At 40.0% G+C, this 21,981-nt stretch overlaps 2 protein-coding genes across 3 annotated transcripts in view; both read left to right on the plus strand.

Annotated features, from left to right (window-relative positions):
• Positions 1-3,277: 3,277 nt before the first annotated feature.
• Positions 3,278-11,611, plus strand: RBM11 (RNA binding motif protein 11). The gene is made up of 5 exons (XM_065656857.1): positions 3,278-3,530; positions 7,296-7,458; positions 8,366-8,441; positions 9,181-9,274; positions 11,187-11,611. The coding sequence occupies exons 1-5, from the start codon at positions 3,429-3,431 to the stop codon at positions 11,517-11,519; spliced, it is 768 nt and encodes a 255-aa protein (XP_065512929.1). The 5' UTR covers positions 3,278-3,428; the 3' UTR covers positions 11,520-11,611.
• Positions 11,612-14,922: 3,311 nt separating this feature from the next.
• LOC135987041 (multidrug resistance-associated protein 1-like) overlaps positions 14,923-21,981 on the plus strand; it is a 46,896-nt gene continuing 39,837 nt past the window's right edge. For both annotated transcript variants that reach the window (XM_065631696.1, XM_065631688.1), the window contains exons 1-4: positions 14,923-15,003; positions 16,424-16,485; positions 19,946-20,087; positions 21,484-21,641. In XM_065631696.1, the coding sequence (XP_065487768.1) occupies positions 14,941-15,003; positions 16,424-16,485; positions 19,946-20,087; positions 21,484-21,641 (425 nt within the window). In that variant the 5' untranslated portion in view covers positions 14,923-14,940. The remainder of the gene's footprint in view (positions 15,004-16,423; positions 16,486-19,945; positions 20,088-21,483; positions 21,642-21,981) is intronic.

Raw genomic sequence — 21,981 nt, forward strand, 5'->3', positions numbered from 1 at the left:
TTCTCTAAATCCAGAGGTCTGTGAAAGTGCTTAGACGGGAGAGAGATGGAGCTTAGTGCCCCACAAATCTTACCCAGACACCAAGTTGCTGGGTGTTTTAGGTACGTAACATCTTCATTTTCTCTGTGTCCCCTGCTACAAAACAGATGAAGAAACATTTACCTTTGTGAAGCTAATTTATTTGCAAACCGATTCACTGGGTAAATGCAAGCGGACAAACTTCAGTTTCTTGGAGTTCACGGTGAGGCAAAGAGGCAGATAAATTCTACATTACTCAAGTGAGATGTGTGGATGTTTTCTTATATCTGCCCCCCAATTATTTCCACTACAGGAGAAAGAAAAAAGAACCATAATCACTCAAAATGAGAAAGATGCATCCCAGAACAGGGGTTTTTTTGCATAGCATATCCTTCACAGTGCTTCTAAACATAAGGTCTAGGTGTCCTTCTTTTCCATCCACAGCAGTTAAGGGCGGGGGGGCCGCTTCATTATTTACTTTTTTCAGCGGTCAGTCTCTTCAGCTGGTTTTATGATTCTGAGCAGGTCAACAAAGCTGTCCTACAGAAGCTCCTGCAGCAGGTAGCCGTTAGGAAATCTCCTCAAAGTCTTTTCCTCTTCGAATGCAGCCATAAGGAGACAAAGATACAGTATGTCCACTCATACTAAAATTTACTCAGCTTAACCAGTGACTTTTTATTTTTTGCTTCCATTTCTCGAATTTGCCACCCTATTCTCAGTAAAGTTCACTAAGGCAGCTCTTGTTATTCCTTTGCGTTGCCTCTTCATCTCAAATCTTTGATGCTTTTTCCAACTACTATTATAAAAGCACAGCCCTACTGACATTACCTATTACTTAAAGCAAGTAACAGTAGGGCATCACTTTGGCTCTTTCCCCTCTCTACATTTTAACATAGATTATTGTTACAACAACAGCTTAGTGCACCCAAGCAACCACCAGTTAGGCAGCCCCAGCATGCATTCCGTGTACAGTACACTTTCATATACCAGTTAAAGCATGAAGAGCTCACCACCACTGAAAACAAACTGCTAATAAGCCCTAGTAAAATACCTGCCACGCTCATTCCAGAGCCAATCACCTGGTTCTAGAAGAAAACCTTACATATATGCCTTTATACCTAATGCCACTAGTTGTGAATAAATAAACATTTGCTCTTTTACGTATGAATGGGGAAAAGAAAGGAAATTCTAAGTTCTCTCCCAAACTGAAAACCAATAAGCCCAGCTCACATGTAAGTAAAGTATTGTACTGCCCATGTCAATACAATGACTCATGAAACAGATTTAAAACCCTCTGAAATCAGTCTCAGGAAAGGACTTCTTTACTAAATCAACACTCAGAAAGTTTTGTGGTATTAATGAGGATGTGGAACTCATGCTTGATGGACCCACCTCTCTGTCGTATGACAAGGGGACTTTGTTCACCAACAGTGGCACTTATGCCACTTGGAATTTCATAAATCTTAATTACTGTTACTGTTTATGGTGCAGTTTCTACAGACATCCCACTGTCAGGTAAATCCTTCAAGGTGACCCCAAGTTTCAGGTACACTGTCACAAACAGATGCAAGACTTTCAAAGTTCAGCTACTGCCCACCCTGCTTTGCTGCATATTGTTATATCCACTGCTTTTCTCACAGGGATACACTTCTCACACTGGAATTCAGAGTTACCTGCCCCAAAAGTGCCTTATGTAAAGCAGCAGAGGTTGCTGGCACTGCCTCTTCAGTGCTCTGTGTCCCACCATGCTCAGGACCACAGGACCTGTACCTCCTGAATGAACCCTGGTGCTTTGGGGAGAGCACACAGTCCACTAGCTATTCAAAACCCCTCAAGATTGGACAAGTATTCGAGTTGAAAAAATAGATATAAAAACTTCATTTTATTACGGTACAAGATTACAACAATTTACAGGTAACAGAATGGCGCTTTTACTCTTCAGTTTACCGCAAAAAGTTTCTGATAAAATAAGAGCTAAAAACATTACAGCATGGTTTTCAAGATTAAGATCAAATTCTTATGCAAGCCTTCATATTCTGATATGTGGTCACATGTAAATATATTTCCCCTTCTAATCTTATCCGTACCCTCAAGGATTTTGCAATCTTGGGAAATTCTAATAACAATACTCATAATGATTCTCATTTCTCTTATGAATCAAGCCACTTCTCCAGAAAAATCCCTCTCCAGCCACTAGCTTAACAGCGCTGCTCCCTATATCAGACAAGATGAAATCACACCTGGCTTTTGCAATGCAGTGTGCTTAACTACAAAAAAAAAAGGCTGTCTAAAGATTACAAAAGGAAGAACCCTGACTGGCTGGAAGAAATCTAAAGCTCACAGTGTGTTCTACACTGAAGATTGTAATTCCCATGAATTGATAATCCCTTTTTAAATAGACTTGGCAAATCAGTAACTAAGCCTCCATTAGAAAATAATGGGCACTGAGGCAAAGTAGTATGCTTGAGGGGACGGGACGGGAATAATCTTTAATAATATTTTAACATTGCTGTCATCAGGATGACTTCTTAAAATGTGCTCCTTCGCAAAATAACACTTTAAAAATACATACCAAATGTTAAACGTGTGTATGTGCTTGAAAACTCTTTGTAGACACGCAACAGAGGGTCGTAAAGCAGGTGCAACTTTAGACAGCAACCATATTCCTTTTCAAATACCGAGAAACGTACGACACTTCACATGTGTCTTTCATTAGGAACTCTCACAACGCTTTATCATACCAATGACTAAAACCAGCTCCACGGCTTTGAAGGTATTTGAGGCCCTCGTCCCCCGGCCCCAGCCCGGCGGCTGCAGCACCCGCAGCTCCGCGCGGGGGCGCCGCTCCCCCGAGGTGGCGCCGGTTCCTTCCAGCCCCTCACGGCTCCGTGGCGGCTCCTCGCGGCCGAGGAGGAAACACTGCAGGGGCGCGCACACACACACAGGCCGCGCTTCTGTACAACACACGCTTTCACTGGTGGGCCTGACTATAATAAACGTTTTCTTCCGGTCAGCAGGGAAAAGCCAGAAAAGGGAAAAATAAATGAGCGTTTCAAAACGACGAAGTTCCCCACAGCATAACGGCGCTACCGAGCGCCTGCCCTGCCCGGCACCACCTCGCTGCACGCTTAGCGTCGCTCGGAAACGCCGTAAAGTAAACCCCACGCCTCGCGGCAGCCGCGATAGCACCTCCGGCCAGGCCCGCGCTGCCTGCTGCGGGATTTCCGCCGTCCCCGTTTCTGCGCGACACTCCTCCCCTCACACACAACGGCCGGCAGCCCGCGTTGCTAGGACACCGAGCCCGCTGCCTAGCAACGCGCCCCGCCGCGCGGCGCTTTACGGCAGCGGGGGCGCCGCTCCCCCCGCCGCCGCCTCTCTCGGTGGGAACCGGCAGCGGCGGCGGCGCCGCCATGTCCTCGCCGGGCCGGTCCGAGGAGGCGGACCGGACGCTGTTCGTGGGGAACCTGGAGAGCCGCGTGCGGGAGGAGATCCTCTACGAGCTCTTCCTGCAGGTGGAGGGCGGGTCCCCAGGGGCGGGACGGGCCCGCAGGGCGGAGGCCTCGGCGGGCACCACAGCCGGGCGCGGCGGCGGTGTTGTCCCCGGGGCCGGGCAGGGGCGAGGCGAGGCCTCAGGCTGCGGGAGCGGCCGGAGAGCGGGAAGGCGCCGGCCGGGGCCGGGAGCTGCCGTCAGCGGCCGGGGCTGCCGCCCGCAGGGCGCTCCGCGGCGGCGGGAGCCCTTGCCCTGTTCCGCCTGTGGGCGGCCGCCGCTGCGGCTCCGTGACCCTGTCCCGCCCGTCTGCCCGTCCTCGGCTTAGCTCCTCCCGGCCGTGCAAGTTTTGGGGCCGCAGGTGGGCCCCAAGTTAGTGAGAAAGTGAAATAATTTAAAGATGTTTTTAAAATCTCCAAAGGGAAAAAAAAAATCTTTTTTACACTTTTATAAAATATATTATGAATAAAAGATTTTTGATTAATAACTTGATTAAGAAAAATCAGTGTAAAACCTGAAAATGTGTTGTGCAGGGTTGAAACTGTTGATGAAGTGCGAGAGGCGGTAGTAATGATCTGCAGGTGCGGCTCCGGGCTTCCACCTAAATAACTTTTTAATCAAAATGGTTTAATGCTTGAGAAGATACTAAAAATTTCATCAGTGAGGTTTTCATGGAAGTGGTGGGAAAAAAATTAGGTGCCGGGGCTGTTTCAAACCCGAGCTTAATTCTCTTTCTTTGGAAATAAACTATGCCAAGGAGGAAGGAAAACAGCCAAGACAGAAAATGTTAAGACTCAGACATGGCTTCAGTTTTGATCTCGTATTGACAGTGTCTCTGGCTAAACTGGGTTTATTAATTTTAAAGTAGTAAGGAAAAGAATAGCCAGGATATGGAGAGGAGGAAGCATTATATCATTAATACAAACATCAAATTTCAAGATGCATTGACATTAGTTCCTCATGATGGGCTTTTCCTGAATTTGTTTATGGTGTATTTGTTTGGGGGTTTTGTTTTGTTTTTATCCTTCTGGTCTCTTCCACACCCAGACTCTAACTGGACAGCCAACAGCTTGGTGATAAACCTGCTTTTTCCAATCCACTAATTGCCCCCAGTCTCAGAATGAACATTGCTTCCTTCTGGTGTGTTTGCAAAATAAAGAGTTCGGAAAAAAAGCGGTGGGCAGAATCATCTGTTCTCTTGCTCTTTCATTTGCTAATCAGAACTGTTTCTATTCACCAGTTTTATTCCACTGATTAAGCTGTCATTTGTCTTGTTAACTAGGCAAGATCTCACCATGCTACCTCATTTGCATCGAAAAGCTTTTCTGTTTTGGTATATTCTAACCCTTTGGGGTTTTAGCTCTTCCCTTCTCTTCCTAACTTTCAGTTTTTAACTTTTCCCTAAAACTAACAAAGAAACAGTTGGTTTTTCTTTCTTTTTTTTTCCCCTTCTGATTTTCTATCCAGTATTCCTAGCTGTTTCCAATACTAAACAGTACTCTGTTTTTTAACTGTAAATGTTAAGAAAGCTTGCCTTACCAGGGGACATGAGTAATACCACACAAATTCTGGTACAGAAGTCCTTTGTTGGGAAGTACACAGTTCAATATTCCTGCTATGGTGTAGTCCTAAAGATGCACTCCTGACCTGTAGCTTTTTCCCCATCAAATTAGGAGTAAGTATCTATTATTACTTCTAAACTATTAATATTTTTATTTATGAACAGGAAGACTACATACTTAAAAGACCGATCTGCAAAGGACTTGAGTTTGTTGCTTCTAGTTCTTGGAGAACCAGATCCTCTTCGTTAGCCTAATAATAATCAGAAGACTGGAGAGATGTCATTTTTATTAAAAATGCAGTGTAGTGCAGAACAACAACATAAAAAGAATGAACTCCAGCAAAAATAATCATGTCAGAATCTTACTGAAATCCATTATTAAAAAAAGGCAAATGACAAAAAATCCCAACCAAACAAAAAACTCCACCAAACTTCAAGATATTTGGAAAGACAAGATCAGTATTTTGAAGATTCACTGCACAGGACAACCTAGGTAGTATCAATTGCTGTATGGCCTGATTACCCTCTGCACCGATAATAAAAAACGGTACATTATTTTTGATCCTTTATGTTTGTCTGTATGACTTCCCTACTTTCACCAGGGTTGGGGGCAGAAGGGGAGTGTGTTTCATTTTTCAGCAAAAGCATCTCATCTGAGTAGTTTATACACAGCTTGCAAAAGCGTGCAACATTATTATCACATGACAATCCTTAATGTCTTCAGTCTGACAACATGGAGGGTATACTAAGGGAGATGGTTCCACATCATCAGTAAATGCTCAAAGCGGATAAATTACACATTTATTGTTTGACAGTAATTGTTGAAAATGCAGAATAATAAAGTAAATTACTTTCTGTGCCTTATTTCCTTCATCTGAGCATATGGTGTGTATTTATTTTGAATGTCTAACTGTTTGTGCAGTTTAATTGCTATAAAGCTGGTACGAGTTAACTTGTGTTTGCCTGAAGCTATAGATGACTTGAGTGACTTTTACTGAAAAGTACATCTCATGTCAGCAGTAGTAGTGGAAGCCAGTTCTACCAATGAGTGCTATTTTTTGCTTCAGAACAATGAATTCTTCATCTACTACAGTAATTTAGACAATTGGTGATTTTTTTTTTTTTTTAACTAGTGTATTTTTTGTAACTTCTGTCAGTTCATTGCTCACCTGGATATTATATCCTCCTGAAGTTAACTTGTTGCATCCTTAACACTCCTGAGCTGTGGCAGGAGACTGCTGTTGGCCATTTGTTTTTACTCAGCTAAATGAGAGGTACAGACGCATTGTTTGTTTTGATGAGAAACTGTTAATTCAATGACTAATGCAGTGATTCAGTCTTGTGTAGAGAAAGCTAATCATCTTTGATATCTGTTATGAAAATGACAGTTTCTTTTAAAGTGGAGCCAATATTTATGGAATATCACTGCTTTAATTTGGTTCTGGTAGTACTATGCAAGGATTAAAATGGTATGTGTAGGCAGAGATGGAACAACTTCTCAATGGAAGATATTTCAGCCAAAGGGTGTGGTTTGGGGTTTTGTTTTGTTGGTGGGGCTTGGGGGCTTTTATGGGAGGGCTGGTAGGAGGGCAGAAACAATATATTATCTGATAGAGTCTCTTGATTCCTTGTCATGCAGTTGTGATGAGGGTCAGGCAGTACAGAAAACTGTTTTGTGGTGGTTCCAGAAGCACTTCTCTCTACTTGGGTTTGCTTTCCCACAGTGTTGATGCTGCCCGTTTTAGAAATTCAAGCAAGAGTAAAACAGAAGCATATTAATGGAGTAGGTAACTTCTGCATAGCTGGTATTATCAGGTTAGTTATTATGCTGTGCAAAAAAATCTCTGTAGTAGTTGTACTAACAGCTGTGCATGCATAAGATGACTTTTGCTATGGAGTCAGTAAATTAGTCTTCCCCTTGCAGCAGCAATCATCATTATATTTTAAAAATAATTACACCCCCCCCCCCGATTATTAAAGACTAAACATTACCTGTGGACTGATGCTTGGTTCCCATTTAACATTTGTGGAGCTGATTTTTGTTTGTAGAAGGCCCAGAATTTGAGCTTGGGGAATACGGAGAGAGATTTGCAAAGTTAGGTAGAGGTTCTTATACTGAGAAACACTTTCTGACTATGACAAAATATACATCATTATGAAATATTAAAAACAGAATGAAGGGTCAATCTCTGTTAATTTCTGTGAGAAAATAATACAAATTTCTTTCAGGCTGGACCATTAACCAAAGTGACGATTTGTAAGGACAAAGAAGGAAAACCTAAGTCTTTTGGATTTGTCTGCTTTAAGCACAAAGTGTCAGTGCCTTATGCAATAGCTTTGCTGAATGGAATCCGTTTGTATGGAAGACCAATTAAAGTGCAGTATCGGTTTGGTATGTTTAGTAATCTCAACAAGTCTTTGTAAATTTTTTAATTTTTAGTGACCATTTTTGAGTCCTACAGTCTTTTATGAAGATGATGATTTATAGTTCAACAAATTACAGTCCACTGTTTTTAAGAAACAAAAACTTGTGACTTTTGCATAGAGAAGGATTCAGTCTGTATTTTTTTGTTTACTAAGAGAATACAACAGGTTGATTCAGAACAGCATAGCTTGCAAGCCCGCTCAGACCACACCATATGGAAAACATAGCAACACAGGTTTTCATACCAGATTACATTTATGAGTCAGGGTGTAACTTTAACTTACAGTCCGGCAGGAAAAGTTGACTTGGCAAGTGCAGCAACTATCAACCTGTTTGATAGTTTTTATACTAAAGCCACAGAGTTACCAGAGCTCTTAAATGGAAGAGATTGTATTATAGTTCGAGGAATATAGTCAAATCAAGGTCACATTCTTCATTTTATGTCTATGAAAATAAACTACCTAGAAAGCTAATGATCAGGCAGCCTTGGCAACCCAAACATTAAGGACTCATGTTCCCACTGTGCCAGTCCTTACTACAGAGGCTGTACAGAGCAGTTGCTGGGTTTAAGTAAAATGGCTAAGGTTCCTAAAATCAGAAGCATCTCCCATGTCTGTAACTGAATGGGAATTATTCTGTTCTTGATTACTTTAACAGCCCTGGTTTATGCTTCTGTAAGTGAATAAATGATAAATGAACGTTTTCAAGCAGTAATGATGCTATAGATTATCTGCCATAAAAAGGCACCATATCTTTACATGCTAGCTTAGATACACTAGCACACTGCAAATGACACAGAACACTTTCTGTGATTTTAACTTTTTAATTGAATAGTTGTAACTGAATAGTCATTATTCTTTCGTCTTATTTACAGGGAGTTCTCACTCAGAACTAAACAGCCCTACACATGGTTTTGAGAACTATATTGACTTACATTCACCTTCATATAGGTAACAAAGATCATCTGTGAATGAACTGCATGATTATAATTTTTTAAAAATCTTATTAAGTCAGTTGATGCAACCGAGCAATCTTTAGGCTTTTCATTAAAATAGCTGTTGCATGCTATAGTTGCATCCCTACTGATGACTTGCAACAGACTCTAGTTAGTGTTTGGTTGTTTAGCTTGCCAGAAGTTCAGTTAGCTTGAATTTTCCATTCTTTCTTTGTTTCTGCAAGATACAGGACCATGAGAGAATACTGAAATGTGGTGCTTGTACTAACAATATTTGCATTTGTTAAAGGAAAAAAAAATCTGACAAGAGGTTATCTTTTTAAACCCCACTGAGTTTATATCTGTATTTTTTGTGTGTATATGTACAAGCAGCTTTCATGGACATGTGAATGCACAGATATAAATCTGTTATAATGGAAGTCTGAATACCCCAGATTAAGTATTTTCAATGTTATAACATTTTATTTACAAATGTGACAGAACTCTCTGTGGAAGCTGAACTGCCATGGTGAAATCCAGAACTCTTTTGTGTCTCCACTTAAGTACATGTGAGGATTATTCATTAATTGAGCCTTTGGGTGTATTTTCCTTATAATTTTTTTCATGCAAGTTCAGTTAATATCTCAATTGTCCTTTTGGATATACTCATTATAGCCCAAGAGTTAAGTCTTAGCACTCTGGTAACCAGTATGTGGTGGATGTCTAGTGTTTGTACATTTGCTTGTTTTCCCTAGGTATCAAGAGCCTTATGGAAATCCTCCATTTCCTGTTACTCCTTTTCCAATGAACAATAGTTTACCTTATGAATACTCAGGCTTCCAAAACATGGTGAGTTTGTGTTAAAAGTTAAAATTTGGGAGCTTTTTAATGAAGTTGAATGTATTCTGCATTTCTGCAAGCAACTGCTTATTTAGTGGCGTAGGCTGCTAACTTTGTGTTAAGTGTGTTTATTTTAGCACTTAAGGGTACAATAGTAACAGGGCATCTACTAAACCAAACCGTTTTCTTTCTGCAGGAATGTCTTAAAGGTATATAGCTCAGGGACGCTAAAAATATCAGTCTACAGACAGACTGCTTTCCTGTACTGTGTTCCAAAACAAATCCCCTTTGTGAGACAACCTAACCTAGTAAAATTACAATCATGCAAGCAATAGCTTCTTCATATATGGCTAATTAATTCAGGGAACCGCTTATCTCTTCTACTCAATTCAGAAATGCCTAGCAGAGCTTTCAAATGTCCTAAAACTCCCCCAACAAATCACCACTGCGCAAGTTAGGGCAACAACACTTTGAGGGTTCCTGGCCTGAAGCTTTTCATGCCCCAGCAGTTCTCACATTCATGATTTACTTTGACAGCAGCAGACAGAACTCATGTGCCACTTCTGCTCTCACAGACCCTTGCACACAGAGCCATTCTTCTTGTCCTAATCTCTTTAGTCTTGAGATACTCCACAAGGCAAGTGATCTGGTCTCTTAAGATGGCAGCCTGTGGGCCAAACCCTACTCACCAAACACATCATGGAGCTTCTGAATCTGATGAGTATGGATCTGTAGGACTGAAGAAACCCAGCATTTAGCATGAGCTACCAGCTCTGGACAGCACTGCAGCCACCCAGTCTGAGCAGGGAATGGCCAGCCCTTGGTAACTGTAGCAAGGATGAAGTCTGGCTAGATTACTCTTGCTAGTTGCAATCTGAGCAGCAAAATGGAGAGGGTTTGTTCCTCCTTGCACAGGTGTGCTGGCAGATTGCCTCCCCTCTTACCAGGCTGTGCCTTCAGAAGAGCTGGTGCTTGCACAAACTTTCCCATCCCCTCCACTCTGGTCGGAAGGCTTGGGAGTGTACCATCTCCCCCATTCTGCTCACCAATGAACCCACTCCTAATTGCAATGCTGTACATAAACACTGAGAACAAACTCAGCAGACCAGCACATATGACCAACAGCATTCCATTTTCTGCTGACTGGGAGGGATGATATTTCAGTATTTCTCCAATGATTGATTGTTGCAACTTCAGCAGGAAAGCGAGTTCCTCACATGTACCTCCTTCACGCATCTACTTTACCCTTATTTGCATGAGCCAGGCAGGTTACTCACTTCAAGTCTGTCTGTACATTTAACAGATTCAGACATGCTACCCATAATTTTTCCAGTTACCGCCAGTCAGTAGAAGGCCGTGCTTTTCTAACCTTTGTAATTCTATTTCTGTATTCGGGCTTTGCATTTTGTATGAGAGGGACTCTTGGGATATTTCAGGGGCTGTAGCAAGAAGCCGGGCACTTCCTGCGTCATTCCAAGTGCTTTGATCTAGGGATTCGCTGTACCTTGTTGGAACACTGTGTTCCACATTAGCTTTAAAATTAGTTAAACCAGGTTAAAAAAAATGGCATATGTGCCTGTCTTTACATTAACAATAGGCATCACAGTTACAAATGTTTATAACATACATTGATGAAGACATGAAAGGAATGCCATGTTTGATTACCTTACACAAAGACTAACTGGCAGTTTAATCTTATATCAGATTACGTCTCTGTTCCAACGTTGCTATGAAAGACTGTCTACCTTTTCCAACCATGCTACTTGATATAATAAAATACAGAAGCTTTATTCTCAAACGTTACATGTTGTTATTTTATAATTTATCAGTATTTTCATTGTAGAAGCTGTAATGCATGCAAAATTAAACTCTTCAGAATTCCTCTTTACAGTGTTAACAATTCAAGTTTCTGTTTCTCTAGATGAACTATGTTTTAGCACAGCAGTACACAGTGCAGAGTCCAATGGGTCAACAATTTCCTTACTATCAGATGACTCCACCACTGCCTTCAAATTTATCCTTTTCTCCTTATCAGAATCAAGCTGCAAATTTTAAGTCTGCACAGAGTGCTTTTGAATTGGCTCTGCCACATTCAAGTGACTGTGAAGTGCACCGGGTGGATGAAAGTACCTCTAAAAGAAAGAGAGAACAGCAAAGCTGTGACAGTGACACTAGTATTGAGGATGACAAAATGAGACAAAGAGAACGTGACCAAAAATACAAGAAGCACAAAGCCAAGAAAAAGACACATTAATACTGAGCAACTGGATTCATTTTTTTTTATTTTAAATTATATTTGATATTTTTATTTGGGAGAAATTCAGTCTTTCATCTTTGCACTGTATTAAAAAAGGAATGTTCAAGATTCATATTATTTTTCAAATGTATTATGCATAAAGTGTACTGATACTTTATTTAATCTCAACCTATTTAAAGAGGAAAGTACTATTTAAGGTACAGAAAACATTTAAGAAGATAAAGTTTTGCTAATAAAGGAAAAAAATGAGTTGGTTCCACCCCTCTAAGCATCATGGAAGGCTATTATTTCACCAATATAGAGACTCTATGAAAATACATAATTTCAGCCACTCATGAAGCCTATATATCACTTCCATCACTTATGGAAGGTATTTTTGTGAATGGTGTAAGAATTTTATGGAGCCATTGAAGAACTGAAGTGGGCTAGAAATTCAGAGTGTCACATCAGAGGTGTCCTTGTCACTGAAGTATCAACACCTATAACTTTTTTCTGATTTAGCTCTGTTGTTACTTTCAATTAGGATCACCTTGTCTGGTTATTGGAACTGTTTTTTTCCAGTAATAAATTTGAGGTAAAATATGGACATTTGCACCTAAATATGAGACTTACATATCTATCAATACTTGAATGTATGTACTTTATGGCTGTAGCATGTACTGGCTAGAACTACATGCATATACATGCATCTTTCAAGTTACTCTCTGGTGTTTTGCTTATTTGAGAGTCTAAATGTTAATTGTAACAAATGGTTGAAAAAATTAATGTCCGATGGCACAAAAACATGAGTCAGTGGAGTTAGTACTACCTCTTAAGAAGAAGAGTTTTTCCCTTGTTTAGCAGAGGAAGAATAAACTCATAAAAGAAATAAATCTCATATCGTGATAAATCAAAATAGTGAAATGACCTATTTTCTGTCTTTCACAACTGCCACCAACAACCTATAGACAGATACAGAAGTATTGTCTTATACAATACCAAGTACAGGTGAAACACTTTTAAGATCCTATTCTATGAGAAAGCAAAAGACTTAGTTTTCAGCTATTTAATACTGCTTAATGTTAAGTCTCCAGACTAGGTACAGGCTTCAAAGCAAACATGACAGTAAAAATGGATTTTGGTTTTATTAAACTCAGTTTTCTTGGTTATAATATTGGGTTGCTTGAAAGGAATACTTTTCGTCCTTACACTGATATTGAGAAAAAATATCCAAGTTTACTGGTTTAAAGGCGATGTGTTTTACAAGCCCAAATAAGTTATAGAAATGGAAGAACGTTTAGCTTGCAGCGATCTCTATTTTGTCTGATAAGATAAATCACAGCTAATACAATCGCTTTATCAGGACACAGCTTTTTACTTCCCAAAAGGGTTACTTCTTGAGCCTAAGAGACGTTCCTATAATGCCACAATATGGCACTCTTGCAGTGTCACTAGCAACTTAATTCAACCTTCTCTAGAAAGAACTTACATAACAAAGGTTTGTGCCTTAAATATGATTTATGCCTTATGTTTTAAGAAACTTGCCAAGTCTGCCCAATCCCTTTCCCTTTTTCCCTCTAGCCTTCCACACAAACACTTTCCTCTTTAACTTCCCCCTTGCCCCCCCAGTAGCTTTAGGACTAAACTATGTAGATGTAATCTAACTTCTGTTGGGAGATACTACTGACATTATATGCTGACATTATACCAGTAAGTCACTGATCACAAAAGTTGCCACAATAATAGAAAAAGTTAACAATTAAAATAGACTGGATTCTTTCACCGTTTCCTACATTAAAGATATTTAAATATAATCAAGTAGAGGAAGAATATGTTAACTAACAATAGCTTAAGTTAGCAGTGAAGTCATCAGACAAAAGAGAAAACAGATGGATGCCCAAACCAGTCAGCCTACAGAAAGAGAAGCTTAGTCAGGTCTATGCTAATGTGTCCTTATCAGGCTTCCCTAGTGGATAGATAACATGTTCTGTGCAACTGTACTCTACAAAAGGAATGTCAAGGAGGATCATACTGCATATGGCTGATAAAAAAAAAAAAATACAGTTCTAAGGAAATAATTTTTCTTGACCTCTCTCTTCCCATTTTTTTTCTTTTTTTTTTTTTGCCTGAGAGAGGTATGGATTTTAACACCTCTCAATATCCACTTACCAAAAACTCATCAGTGTGTTAGAAGAAGAAAAGCTGGGCATGTGGGAATGTGCTAAAATTACTTTAGCCATAACTAAATTTCTTTTGTACATCTGTTAACTTAAGACATCACTTTAGTAAGGGCCCCAATGATATTTTAATTACATTGTCACCATGTTTAGAAATTGAAATACTGGAAACAACAACAAATATCACTTGAATTTGGCCTTGCCCAAATATTTTGTAAAGCCCTATCTGTTTCAGCCACTTTTATAATTCTTTATGAAATTAATGTTTTCTATGTTAGTTCTGATTCTAAATTATTTTCATTTTGTCCTGGTCTTTCACTTCCCATGCTACTGGCTGGCCACAGGGCCTTGCTTTCCCTGTTGTCACATAGGTCTTGTGTTTAGACTTGTTTCTCTGTATTTTATTATATGGAATGCGGTGCACTGTTATTTCTATTACAGTCTCCCAAACTAAATCAGTATCACTGCACTCAGTAATGCATTCTCATTTAAGGTCGTAATGTGGCAAGTCAACAAGAGTCAACGGGGAGGTGCCATGTTAATTATAGAGTTAAGCAGATACCGATTTTTATTAACTTTTGGAAAAACTGTATGTTCGGGAAAAAAATAATAGCAATAGAAATCACTATTACAGCTTCTTTCCTACCTACCTTTAAACTTAAATACTAGTGAGCAAGCTGTATGAAGCCTCCAAAAAGGAAAAGTATAAAGTATTAGGAAGTAACAAAGGTCAAAACTTGCTTATGTTATACGCAGTCTGCCAGAGCTCCCAGTGCTGGTTCTACGGACAGGCCCAAGTTTCACCTGCCAGTCCCAGCTGGAGTCCTTTGGTCAACAGAGAGCATGTGCTTTCCAAGAGCTAATAAAAAAAAAAAAAAAAAAAAAGTGGGTTTATAGGTTTAGCCACCATTTCACGACGGCTGGGTGCCCATACCACCGCATACAGTTCCCTCTCAAGTTCACTCCGCTCACTGGCACAACACACCAAATAACACCAACGAGCCAAAAATCACGGGCAGACCCTTCCCTCGGCAGCGGCGGGTCGCGTTTTAGGGCACAAAATGCCTTAAATGCGCTAAAACGTAGGGCTCGGCCGTGGCTGCAGAGCTACCAGCTGCCTCCCCGCTCGGGCCCCGTGGGGCCGGGCCGCCACAGGCCCCGCTGGCCCCAAGCTGCGGGGAAAGGCCACGGCCGCGCCCTCACCACGCCTCCCCCGCCGGCCGGCTGCCTGAGGAGGCAGCATCCGCTCCGAGGCGGGAGCCATGGCCGCCTCCAGTGGGAGGCACAGCGGCTGCTACGAGCGCCTGAGTCCCAGCGGCAAGAAGGTGACGGAGCGCGGAGGGGGCGAGCGGGGAAGAGGGTGGGCCTGCCCGATGCCCGGGGCGACAGCCAGCCGCCGGCTCCCTGCCGGGGACACTGGCGGTGGCCGCTTTAATGGGGTTTCGCGTAGATTTCATGCTAGAGGTGCGTCAAAAAACGAAAAAATAACTGCCGCTAATGGCAGCTGGGATGTATCCTTTGAATTTCGAAGGAGGGAGTAAATCTTTAGGCCAGGGTTTCGTTCCAGTATTTCTTGTAATTATGAAGGGAATAGGAGCTGTGTCACGGGTAGGAATAAGGTTCGAGCAAGGAATGTTTGTGTCCATGGCTTCAGCCGTATTGTTCAGTGGTAAAACAGATAGACAAACGATGCTGTTTGGAGGTAAAATTCAGATATCGTAGTGGACCACGGTGAACGTTTGTATCTGATAGCGAAGAGCAAGCAGAGGCACGAGAAGATATCTTTGTTAGAGTAGGAGGGCATATGTACTTGTTTATTTGTTTCTTGGCTGACCATTTAATAATTTCGTTTTCACTGGAAGTACAAGAAAAATTGTGGCAAACATACAGGATCTCAGAGCTCCCTCAGCATACGTTTTTGATTTAGGTGGGTTTTTTACACCACCTACTGAAAAGATCTGTAACTGCATCTTTTTGTTAGAAATGATTTTAAGCTGGTACTTACTGAGGGACAGAATTTCCTGTCTAGGTGTGCTGAAGTCGTTCTTGGGTGTGGATACACGTCCCGCAAGAAGTATGGGAGAGTTCATATCTGTTTGCCTCTGTTGCACTTATCTCCAATGACTTAGGAAATTGGCAGCAGTGCACAAACCTCATATCCTTCTCTTTCTTTATACGTACAGTCCATGGTGGTAGTACTTAATCTCTTAACATCTGAAAGGAGTTTGCTGTTCTCCAGGTATTTAAAGTTGATAGCTTCCAATAGCTAAGTTTTCAAATAAGGGGGAAAAAAGTCAGCATTTTAACCGGCAAAGATTTAAGAAAGGTTTGCATGTGTTGGACACAGAATCATAGAATCAGGGATTGTCTCAAGCTGGAAGGGAGCCATGAGGATCATCGAGTCCAACTCACGTGCTTTACTGCTGGTGTGATCATACTCTAGGGTACGTGTAAACAGTGTAAAATCAAGCTGGGATGGTGGTTAATAACCTCTTCCAGTGGGTTAAGTTGTTCTAGTAAGTCATGAGACTGTAGATCTCTTTCATTACTTGTACCTTGTGTTAGGGTGTGTTGCTGAGAAAAGACAATAGAAAGAAGTGTAAGTTTAAACATTATTATAGCTCCTGATTAAATAGCTCCTGAAAATGACATGTTTAGTAAAAGAAAAACAAACGAACAAACAACTTTTTTCTTCAGTCTTTCAAGTAACATTAATACTTTTTCCTTTTTTTCTTTATTAAACAGAAACGCAGCCCTGAAGAAAGTGTTTTTTTCTTCAGTAAATTAACATATTCCTGGTTTAGCAGGTGAGAATTTATTGGTCTGCTTGTTGATGTTCATTGATGCTCTCAGAATTATAGAGCAGGCATTTACATTCCACACCATCATTCTGGCTTGAGCCTGAGATTGCTATTATCGTTTTGTACAAAAATCAAAGCTTACAACTTTTAGAGTTCATATTAAAATATCTTGTTTGTTTATACAACAGGTATTGTTTATACATAGTAACAGTCATTTATACCTTATCTTCTGGCACTATTTAAAACATTAATATTTTGACAACTAAGCACAACATTCTTGTCACAATAGACAATATTTTTAGACAACAGGATATAAAAGGCCAAATTAAGCTATCCTTTTTTATGTATTATCTGTGTAAAGTTTAGCAATAGACAGAGGTTTCCTTTATACTCCACGTGGTGATACAACATTTTGCTATATCTCCAGGAAGAAATATTCAGTAGTACATTTAAGGTATTTTCTAAGTAGCTGGTTTCATGCTCCTTTTCCTTCCCTTTTTATGGCAGACCGCATGTTATTACTGTAGATCACATGCTCATAAACATCAATAAAGTGCCTCCACTTCTTGGGAGACTGTCCACTCAAAAAACAGGAACTGAAAGCTCAACTATATCAAGTCACGCAGCTTCCCGTCACTTAATATTTTGGATGTTTTATCTAACAATTTCATGCATTATGTCTTGTGACTGTTGGTAATTTTTAACATTTTTCTTTTTTCTTCTTTAAAAATCATTTGAGTCAGATATATACACTTCAAAACCCTAAAAGTGAGAAAAAAACATTTTAGGAGTATTATAACTGTTTCTTGTGTTATTCAGTATTATTAATTTTAAGGAAGGAAAAACTGAATTAATTAGCTGAGGCAAAACAATCAGATTGTTTCAAGGATTCAAAGTATTCAGTTAAACTCTGGCTCTGTTGAAGTTAAGAGTTCACCATCAGTTTCAAAGTAGCTTTGGTTTTTACCAGTCTTTACATTCTACACCATAAATACTAATTTTCAGTTTTTCTAGGAAGTTATGCAGTGTACTAAGCGCAGTACTTTTGTATGATGTTTATGTGTTCATCACATAACAGCATTCACCTGAATGTTGAAGCTAGACTATCCTTTGTATTTTTAACCCAGTTCGCAGTGTTTAACAGAAGATAGGAAAACAAACAACAGCCCAAACCAAAACAACAAACAAACAAAAACGCCACAAACAAAACAATACAAAACCCAACTAAACAAAAACCAAACAGTTCTGTTCAGTGAGAGCTTATTTAGCTTTGAAGTAACTGGATGCAGTTAAGCGAGTATTGTCAACGTTAGATCACAGAATCACAGAATGTTAGGGATTGGAAGGGACCTCGAAAGATCATCTAGTCCAATCCCCCTGCCAGGGCAGGAACACCCAGGTGAGGTTACACAGGAAGGCGTGCAGGCGGGTTTTGAATGTCTCCAGAGAAGGAGAATCCACAACCTCCCTGGGCAGCCTGTTCCAGTGTTCCGTCACCCTCACTGAGAGGAAGTTTCTTCTCAAATTTAAGTGGAACCTCTTGTGTTCCAGCTTGAACCCATTACCCCTTGTCTTACTGTTGGTTGTCACCGAGAAGAGCCTGGCTCCATCCTCGTGACACTCACCCTTTATATATTTATAAACATTGATGAGGTCACCCCTCAGTCTCCTCTTCTCCAAGCTAAAGAGCCCCAGCTCCCTCAGCCTTTCCTCACAAGGGAGATGCTCCACTCCCTTAATCATCTTTGTGGCCCTGCGCTGGACTCTCTCCAGCAGTTCCCTATCCTTGTTGAACTGAGGGGCCCAGAACTGGACACAATATTCCAGATGAGGTCTCACCAGGGCAGAGTAGAGGGGAATATATGTTCCCCTTTCTCATCACGAGCAAACGCAATGAATTATGGCTATTATATACTCGCCTTAAGTGCTTGCAATCTAAATGAGGAAGTCTCAAATTAATTGTTACATAATAACCCCATAATGTTATAATAATATAGCTATGTATGTAATAATACCTAATCATAATTTCATTGGAATTCAGGAAATCTGGAGATTATGGTGTGGGGGGCATTTGTTAGGTCTATTTATCCTCTGGCAGCAGTGAGTTTTAGCATTGAAATGAGTTATGCAGAATTCTTAAACAACAGTTCCCACTGAAGTACCAGTTGATCTGCTTTCCTCATCCGTCTCAAAAGCTGGCACTCTTGGTGAGAAGCTGTGTTATTTTTGCCTTAATTTATCAAGCGTAAGGCAAATTTCACTTTGTGTTAACATTACAGCTTCACTAGATGTTTGGGTGGCCCTTGCGGATAGTGAGGTCCACCCCCACCAGAATTTTACAAGCCCCAAGGAAGTGTTTTAGAGTCGTATCTTCTGGCCCGTGCTCAGCACCACGGCACACATGTTGGCCCCAAGCCCGGTGCTGGCACTGACCGGCACAGGAGTGAGACACTGGTCATGCACGCTGGAGATGACGGACGCTGCGCTGATGCTGCAGCCCTCAGGGAAGGAAATCCCCATCAGCTAGAAAGTGTGAGAGCTGCCACTGAGAGGACACACGCTCCAGTGTCTCTGCATGTGTCTCTTGTTGATTCCTAGATGTTAGAGAACATTGTCAAGGTTAATCCTTTTGTATTTTCCTCGCCTCAGAAATGGTGTGGCACCGTTTGCTTTGAGTTGTCATAAGTCTGACATGCTCATCAGAAAATTCCAAATCATCTATTTTTCTTTCAGGGTTCCTTTAGATTCAGTGTATTCATCAGCCCTATTTTGCCATTTTTAAGACCAGTTTTAGTTTTTGTTGACACTTACGTGGATAAAAGCACTTTGTTAAAACAAAATTTTAACAGCTGAAGATGTGCTGTAAGGAAACTTCCATTGTACTTGTGCTGAAACTCAGTAGTTTAATGTTGTTACCTTGGTTAAAGATGAGCCCCAGCATAACGAGTCACTGTCCCTGGAGGTGTTTAAAAGACATGTAGACGTGGCGCTTCGGGACATGGTTTAGAGGTAGACTCAGTAGCGTTAGGTTAACAGTTGGACTGGATGATCTTAAGGGTCTTTTCCAACCAAAATGATTCTGTGATAACACAGTCTTGTGGTAGAAAACATATTTCATTCCAGATCACAGTAGTGAGTAGTGTTGCTACATGTTTGTTTATGACATAGTATATTTTCCTATAAAGAAATATGGGATCAGAAATGTGGACAGATTCTGAGGTACAAAGGTTCCTCAGAATTTGCTGTTGGGATGTGACAATCTGCTTGGGCTCTTCTTCAGGTGAATTTCAGTGTATTTAAGGGGACTGTGTTCTGCACTTTAGTCTGCAGCATTTATAGGATTGCATGTATTATTTTGATTATAGAGTTTGTGTATCCACTAAATTATATTGTTAACTTTTTTAGTTAGTTCCGCTTGTTTTGTCTGCTGTATTTCATGCTGTCTACATGCATTGCTTTCTTTCAGACTAATATCTATAGGCTACAAGAAGCCATTGGAGAGAGACGACCTGTTTGAACTGAATGAAAGTGATTCACCATACACTGTGTGTCCGAACTTTGAAAAGCAATGGAGAAAAGAAATCCACAAGTCTACCCCAGGATTAATGGTAGCTATAATTCTGACAAGAGGCAATATACTTTTCTGAATTTAAGGAGTCTAGAAGCTGGAGAAGATTTCTAAAATCTTGTTTATTCAACAGCCTATGTTTTGTAGATGACAAAGGCCACTCAGTGTTGTGATTGGTGATCTCTGGTGTGGCTACAGGATTTTTCTAAATTGTTTAAGTTCAAACTTACCTCTGAAAAAGACATCTAGTTACATTTTAACACTTCAAGTGGCACGGAATCTACCGTGACTGACACAGAATCTACTGTGACTTTGGTGATTAGTTATCATCTTTGTCAAAAGTGTCCGACTAATAAGACACGAGGAAACAGACAAGTTATCTTTGCATCCGTATTTTAGGTAGGTAGAGAAGTCTATTATCAGCTTGATTATCAGTAGGCACTCTGGTTTACAGAACACAAACAGGCTTCAGTTTTCTTTAATTTTAAGAATATTGAGTTTTACAGATATTTGGCGTTTTTTTACTTGAGTTATGCTAGATGATTTTCATGTAAATCCTTGACAGTTTCAGTCACAGTTATTATTGTTGCAGTTAAGGTGCACTAGGAGCTCTGTAGTGTTAGGAGGTTCACAGGAGAGAGGACCTGACCTGTAAGTCCAGTAAGAGTGTAGCTTTTGGTTTTTATTGGCTTACTGAGAAGAGGGCTCCTGCAGAGTCTGACCTTACTGCGTCTCTTCAGTATTTTTCTTACCTATTTGTAGATTTGCCCTTTCTTCCACTGATGGTATACACACCAAAACCCTTCCTACCAAGGCATTCAAAAGTATTTTTCAGTAAGGATAATTTTGAATTCAGATACTGCTTTTATCATTCAAGTAATCTGTAAAAGATATCCCATCCTTCCTCACTGTGATAATTAAGAGGGCTAACTATTTTTTTTTCTTTGAGCCTTTGTAAGAATAATTGCAGTTGTTTGAGCTAAATTCAAACTGAAAAAAATAGTTCCTTGACAACTGAAAATATTCTGAAAGAATAGAAGAGTTATTCAACCTTAAATATAAAATTGCTGTAAGCCTGCTATAAATGAAAATGCATTTATGTTGAAGCTTATCTCTATTACACAGTTTTTTTGACCTGTGATAATCATTTGAGGATTCAATTATTTTCTAATTATATTAGTGGGTGATTGGGTCAACCCTATAAATTTTATTTATCATTTCTGGAAAGACTACTAGCCAAGAAAAATAAAACCAGACTTCGTTTCTTACTCCAAAGCTTTTCTTCTTACTGCAGGAAATACACTTTTTCAGATCGTATGTACAGTGATGACTTTAGATGGACAGTCTAATATTACATGTTTTCTATTTGTAAATGTGGATGAAGTTATATTATAAAAAATTATCTTAATTCTGTACATATTTTTGTAATCTTGCAGGCTTCTTACATCCAAAGAGTGCTATTTAAGAAAACAAGTTTCCATGAACCATCTTTGGTTTTGTCATTATGGCAAACATTTAAGTTTTCATTGATTAAAGTTGCATTTCTGAAAGCTACAGCTGACGTTCTGGCTTTCATGAGTCCACAAATAATGAAGTAAGTTTTTAATTTGTTTCACTTTATGTTCAGAGACTAATAATAAAGCTAAAGGGTTACCAATATCAAAACCAAACTAAGCAACAGCTTAGATATGTAAAGATTTTATTTGTTCTCCCCACCCTGCTCCAGTGATTAACTGCAAATGATCTAATCAGGGAAAGCTCAAAGACATCAGGAATTTCTTAGCCGAAGGCCTGTAACAAAATCAGTAGAAATTCAATTCCACAATGTTAAGAAAAATGGAATACCGAGATATTTAACTTCCCCGCTTTTTTGACAGTATTTTTGCATCCCTATTTAAAAAACAAAACAAAACACACACCTAAATGTAAAATAA

Source organism: Caloenas nicobarica, chromosome 1 (genome assembly GCF_036013445.1).
Source record: "Caloenas nicobarica isolate bCalNic1 chromosome 1, bCalNic1.hap1, whole genome shotgun sequence".
NCBI classification, from domain to species: domain Eukaryota; kingdom Metazoa; phylum Chordata; class Aves; order Columbiformes; family Columbidae; genus Caloenas; species Caloenas nicobarica.

Excerpts from the sequence above, each read along its gene's own strand:
- RBM11 (XM_065656857.1), top strand. The coding sequence starts at position 3,429 with ATGTCCTCGCCGGGCCGGTCCGAGGAGGCGGACCGGACGCTGTTCGTG. Across the intron at positions 8,442-9,180 it reads TTACATTCACCTTCATATAG|GTATCAAGAGCCTTATGGAA; the intron begins GTAACAAAGATC and ends TGTTTTCCCTAG. Across the intron at positions 9,275-11,186 it reads ACTCAGGCTTCCAAAACATG|ATGAACTATGTTTTAGCACA; the intron begins GTGAGTTTGTGT and ends CTGTTTCTCTAG.